Consider the following 6,550-nt stretch of genomic DNA (forward strand, 5'->3'; position numbering starts at 1 on the left):
ATTAGGTTCCATTTGTTTATTTTTGTTTTTATTTCCATTTCTCTAGGTAAAAGTAATATACTTTTATGTTACTTTTATATATTATACTTTTTTATATTTTATATACTTTTATATTACTTTTATATATTTTAAAACTCATAGTTTTAAGAATCCAAACAATAAAGAATAGTGTAAATGAAAAATAAAACTCCTCTGTCCTGCTAATATTCATGTTTACTCTGTTTCTTGCATATCCTGTTAAAAATGTTGTCTGCATATATATACATACATGTCTATTCATGTCTGTTCTTTGTTTTGATGAAACTATGATCATACTTAATATTTTTATTTTGCCTATATATCTTGGACATCTTTTTTTAATCTTTTGAAGTATAGTTGACATACAGTATTAGTTTCAGTTGTGCAACATAGTGATTCAGCATTTAAATACATTTTGATCACCACAGTAAATCTAGTAACCATCTGTCACTCTACAAAATTATTACAGTGTTATTGACTGTATTTCTTATGCTGTATATTACATCCCTGTAACTTATTTCATAACTGGAAGTTTGTACCTCTTAATCCCCTTTACCTCTTTGGCCCAGTCCCTCATTCTCCTTCCCACTGGCAATCACCAGTTTGTTCTCTGTATCTATGAGTCTGTTTTTGGTTCGTTTTGTTTCTTCATTTGTTTTTTAGATTCCACATGTAAGTGAAATCATAGGATATTTCTCTTTCTCTGTCTGACTTATTTCACTTAGCATAATACCCTCTAGATCCATCCATGTTTTCACAAATGGCAACATTTTCTTTTTATGGCTGGGTAATAGTCCATTGTATATATACCACATCATCTTTAACCATTCATCTATTAATGGACACTTAGCTTGCTTAATATCTTAGCTATTGTAAATAATGCTGCAGTGAACATAGGGGTGCATGTTCTTTTCGAATTTGTGTTTTCTTCGGGTAAATACCCAAAAGTGGAATTGCTGCATTATATGGTAGTTCTATTTTTAATTTTTTAAGGAACCTCCATACTGGTTTTCCACAGTGACTGTACAAATTTACATTCCCACCACTAGTGCATAAAGGTTCCCTTTTCTCCACATCCTTGCCAACACTGGTTATTTTTGGTCTTTTTGAGGATAGCCATTCTGACAGGTGTGAGGTGATATCTCATTACAATTTTGATTTGCATTTTCCTGATGATTACTGATGTTGAGTATCTTTTCATGTACCTGTTGGCCATCTGTATGTTTTCTTTGGAAATATGTCTGTTCAGATCCTCTGCCCATTTTTCAGTTGGATTGTTTGTTAGATATTAAGTTGCATACATTATTTTGAATATTAACCCCTATCAGATATATCACTTGCAAATTATCTACTCCCTTTCAGTAGGTTGCCTTTTCATTTTGTTAATGGTTTCCTTCACTGTGCAAAAGCTTTTTAGTGAGATGTAGTACCATTTGTTAATTATTGTTTTTGTTGCCTGAGAAGACAGATCCAAAAAATATTGCGAAGACCCATGTCAGAGTGTTCACTGCCTATGTTCTCTTCCAGGCGTTTTATGGTTTCAAGGCTTACCTTTAAGTCTTCAATTCATTATGAGTTTATTTTTGTATATGTTGGATATCTGTTCTTATTAGCACAGACAATTCTATTCTTTTCATAGTTTCAAGGTACTGAAATGCCCTATTGTCTTTTTCTTAATACCTAAAATGCCCAGGTTTTTTTTTAATTTCTGAAAAATGCTTGGTTTTCTTCTTTTTTTAATTTCTAAAAAGTGAAACCCATGGTAGAAGAGTACTTTCTACCTTCAATAAATTTTTCAGTGTTAACACAACCAATTATGTTTTTGTATAAATGCCAGGCGTATAGTAATAATTACACACAAGAATGTTAGATTATTTCTGTGAATGTGAAGAAATTAACTGTGATGTTTTATTTACATCTTTCTCTAAAAACTCATTAAATGAATAATAGTTATTAGTTTTTCTATTCCAAGATAATTATTAAAATATCCATTATAGCTCATCTCTTCATTTGAGAAAAGTGTTTTAGTTATTTTCAGTATTTTGCTTAGCATATAAAGTCAGTAAGAGCAGGCTGGGTTAATCAAAAGAGCTGGCTTCCTAACTAAACTGCATACTCCAGTTGTATTCAGAAACAGCTGTTTTCTTGTCTAGTCCAAAACAAGAACAGAGAACCCCAAAGCATCAGATAACTCCATTGTAGTTCCTCTTCCAGCCAAACACATGCACACAAAATTTTACATTGTTAATTCTGTCAACCTATCAGGAAGACAGTAGGCAATGAATAAGTTGCCTTCAGTGTGCATGTGTCTGCCTTATTCTAAAAAATATCTAATTTTTATTTACCCTCTTCATCCCAAAGGTAGACAGTTTATTGAAGCCTGGATTAATTGTGCTATATATCACTATTTTCAAAAATCACTTCATATAGCAAAAAATTTTTCCCATTTACCTCTCCATGTACCAGGAGTGCATCTGAATTATTCCTAACCATAGGAATTATATGATTTTATTACTGTGTTAAAGTCCAACAGCAAATTTATAATAGACAGTGGTAGCAGATTTTCCAACTACCTAAAAGTTCATGTGCACTAAATCATTGAATACAATCATAATTATTATTGCCTTCTTCCTAATGCTAAAGAATAAAATCACTTTATATATTTTTTACTTTAGTAATTCACTTATACAGTTGAAAATACCGTTGATTTAATCTCTAATTTGTTATGTTAAATAGATAAAAATTAATACATGCTTGGATTCACTTTAAAATTCCAGGAATATGTGAAGTTTTCTTTCTTTATCTGAAGTGAACTAAGGCAGTATTTTAACTTACAAGTAAATTAAAGCTAAAGTGCTTATTGGTGTCCCTCAGTGCAGATGACACTGATACATATTTCTTTTTTCTCCATAATTTGGCTCAGTAATTTATAAAGATTTTGAGGAAAAATGTTAATTTTTTTTAAAAAAGTTATTTACATTTGAAAACTATCTTTTAGTCTAGAGAGTGAGTGGGACCCCGATGATACGACAGCAAAGCCAGTGTGAGTCACCTCACACGCACAGATTCCGCTCCCAACAATAAAGTCCCTAAACGTTCTACACGGAGGAACTCTGAAAGCCTCCAGAATCTCTCCTGCCCTGCAAGGAAACCATAAGGTTTTGACTCTATCAAAGGTCTGTTAACGAGTTTTACTACTCATTCTCCTCTTACACCACTGCCTCAGCCATTGTCCATGCCACATGTACCTCAGCCTGTGCTTTGTCTCTTCCCCCGCAGCTACGTTTCTTGCTACTTTGGGCAATGCCCCTCCATGTTTCCAGGACCCTCTCACCCTCAACAGAGTGAGACCGCACAAACTGCTTGTCTTCTCACTTTATCTCTCTTGGGAGCAGGACCTAGATCATTGCCAGTGGTTCTGAAATAAAGGGACTGTGAGATAATCCCCCCATAGTCTCTACCCCAAAACTAGGTTTGAGGAATGTTTCATTTCCTTGATGTCTTCCTAACTTGCATTACTTAAGATTTGTACAGAATAACATAAGGGCAAAGTTGTTTTCCAGTTTAGCAACCCACTGATTATTCAGCTGGTTTGAGTCTCTGAGCCCAATTCTCCATCACGTCTCATTTTCTTACACAAATCTTCCATGAAAACTCAGTTTAGAGAATAATATAAATTCTCAATAAAGACTTGATAATTGTTTCAATAAACCATTGATAAGTATTTGTAGGACTCCTTCATGACTCTGAGAAGGCAAGTTTGGATTCTAATCTTTGAACGATGAGATACGTGAAAGTATAAAATAAGTGATGCTGTACTGGGTCAAACCAATGTTCCCCTTGGCCATACTCTCTCCAACAGTGACTTTAAGGGCTGTTTGATAGAATAATACAGTGTTTGCTCTCCTTGATGATATTTGCAAAAGTTAACCTAAATATCAGTAACATCCCTCTTATAATCTATTACAAATCTAAAATGTGAAACATGTTATTGGGAAAGCTTCCCACCTGTCATTCCTAGTCATAAATTGCCCTTTAAATAGTGGCAGAATTGATTGTTATCAGTCCCCCTGTCTTCTGACTTAACAATCAGCATGACCTTTTTTCATAAGTTCTCTGATACCCTAACTCTGCTGTCCTCTTGTTTTGTCAGGCACTCCAGGGGTTCTCAGCCTTGGCACTATTGGCATTTGGGGCTTGATAATTCTTTGTTGAGGGGGAATATGTTGTGTATTGTAGGATGTTTAGCAACCTCCTAGGCCTCTACCCACTAGATGCCAGAAGCACTAACCCTCTCCAGTTGTGACAATCAAAAACGTCTTCCAGACGTTGCCAAATTTCCCCTGGGGGTCAAAAGGACCCCACCCACACCCCACAGTTGAGAACTACTGCTCTATTTTAATAGAATTATATATAATATATAATATTTTATACCCATATGAATATGTGTGTTTTTCCTTAAATTACAATTCTTCTTATTTTAAGATCTTGTTAAGGAAACTTTGCTTTCATTTTCCCATTACGTGCACGTATATAAGTAGTGGTGTTGTAGTTACAGACTACCCTACATAAAAACAACAGCTTCACGTAAAGATGTATCCAGCTGTGTGAGGGGCTCAATGTGATGAATATGGTTAAAATGTCTCTTAATCAGATTTAGATATCTCCTGACTACCATTTATTTCCTTTGCTTAAGAAACTTAGCTGTATGCTAATCTTCACATAGACCATGGAAAATTAACGGTATGCTAATGTTATTATTATTATTACTTAGCAATCCCAATAATGTGGTCATAATGGTCCCTGATTTTAACATGGTTCTCCTTCAGTTGACATAAAAAAGGAAGAATCTTTTTTTATTTGAATGTCTCTTTTATCCTCATAAACCATGTGCACAATGCAAGATCTCTGAACATACTGGAACAGGTTTGTTTTTATCACTCTTTTACTAAACTTTTTTGTACTTGATGAGTCTTTTCTTTCTTTTACCCCTATTTCTGCTTCCCTGTTACTGTGGGTGTGTTTAAGCAGCAGCCTCTTACCCACTGCTGTATCTCACACAAAGGAGAGAGAAAGTTTGATCGACCTCCAAAGGTTGGCGTCTGCCTTGTGAGAAAATATTTTGACCATGCCTGCCTGCTTGCAGAGTCACTGACTGGAAAAGCAATGTCGTTCCCAAGATCACAGGAGAAAACATGCCTGGGCCAAGACAATGAAGGCTGCCTACTGCCCTGTCCTTAAACTCACTGGCAGGCATAGGTCTAAATTACATTTCAAATTGAATTTTTCCATATGAACAATCTTAGTATATGGGTCACATTTGTTTTTGGTTGATTTAGTTTGATTTGGTTTTTTATTGTAGACATAAAACCTGGAAGACTCTATGACATAAACTAGTCATGAAAGTAATTATTTGCCCAAATATCTAACTTATGAAATAAAATTTCATGTTTTATTGTATTTTGTTTGCTTTTCTTTTTTTTTTTTACACCTTTATTGGAGTATAATTGCTTTACAATGGTGTGTTAGTTTCTACTTTATAACAAAGTGAATCAGTTATACATATACATATGTCCCCATATCTCTTGCCTCTTGCGTCTCCCTCCCTCCCACCCTCTAGGTGGTCACAAAGCACCGAGCTGATCTCCCTGTGCTATGCGGCTGCTTCCCGCTATCTATCTATTTTACATTTGGTAGTGTATGTATGTCCATGCCACTCTCTCACTTTGTCCCAGCTTACCCTTCCCCCTCCCTGTATCCTCAAGTCCATTCTCTAGTAGGTCTGCATCTTTATTCTCATCTTGGCCCTAGGTTCTTCATGATCATTTTTTTTTTTTTTAGAATCCATATATATGTGTTAGCATTTTCTTTTTCTGACTTACTTCACTCTGAATGACAGTCTCTAGGTCCATCCACCTCACTACAAATAATTCAGTTTCTTTCCTTTTTATGGCTGAGTAATATTCCATTGTATATATATATGCCACATCTTCTTTATCCATTCATCTGTTGATGGACACTTAGGTTGCTTCCATGTCCTGGCTATTGTAAATAGAGCTGCAGTGAACATTTTGGTACATGACTCTTTTTGAATTATGGTTTTCTCAGGGTATATGCCCAGTAGTGGGATTGCTGGGTCGTACTTTTTGAATTATAGTTTTCTCAGGGTATATGCCCAGTAGTGGGATTGTGGGGTCGTATGGTAGTTCTATTTTTAGTTTTTTAAGGAACCTCCATACTGTTCTCCATAGTGGCTGTATCAATTTACATTCCCAGCCACAGTAAGAGAGGGTTCCCTTTTCTCCACACCCTCTCCAGCATTTAGTGTTGGTAGATTTTTTGATGGTGGCCATTCTGACCGGTGTGAGATGGTACCTCATTGTAGTTTTGATTTGCATTTCTCTAATGATTAATGATGTTGAGCATTCTTTCATGGGTTTGCTGGCGATCAGCATATCTTCTTTGGAGAAATGTCTGTTTAGGTCTTCTGCCCATTTTTGGATTGGGTTGTTTGTTTTTTTGATATTGAGCT

General features: G+C 35.3%; 1 protein-coding gene across 8 annotated transcripts in view; it reads left to right on the forward strand.

Annotated features, from left to right (window-relative positions):
• AHI1 (Abelson helper integration site 1) overlaps positions 1-6,550 on the forward strand; it is a 194,821-nt gene that overhangs the window by 164,361 nt on the left and 23,910 nt on the right. For 3 of the 8 annotated variants that reach the window (XM_028494413.2, XM_028494414.2, XM_028494415.2), the window contains one exon: positions 5,050-5,290. The exons of 4 other annotated variants lie outside the window; for them this stretch is intronic. In XM_028494413.2, coding sequence (XP_028350214.1) covers positions 5,050-5,259 — 210 coding nt within the window. In that variant the 3' untranslated portion in view covers positions 5,260-5,290. Of the gene's footprint in view, positions 1-5,049; positions 5,291-6,550 lie in introns of those variants that run through there. One more of the 8 variants, XM_028494416.2, reaches the window with a different exon arrangement.

The sequence above is a fragment of the Physeter macrocephalus genome, chromosome 10 (assembly GCF_002837175.3).
Source record: "Physeter macrocephalus isolate SW-GA chromosome 10, ASM283717v5, whole genome shotgun sequence".
NCBI lineage: Eukaryota > Metazoa > Chordata > Mammalia > Artiodactyla > Physeteridae > Physeter > Physeter macrocephalus.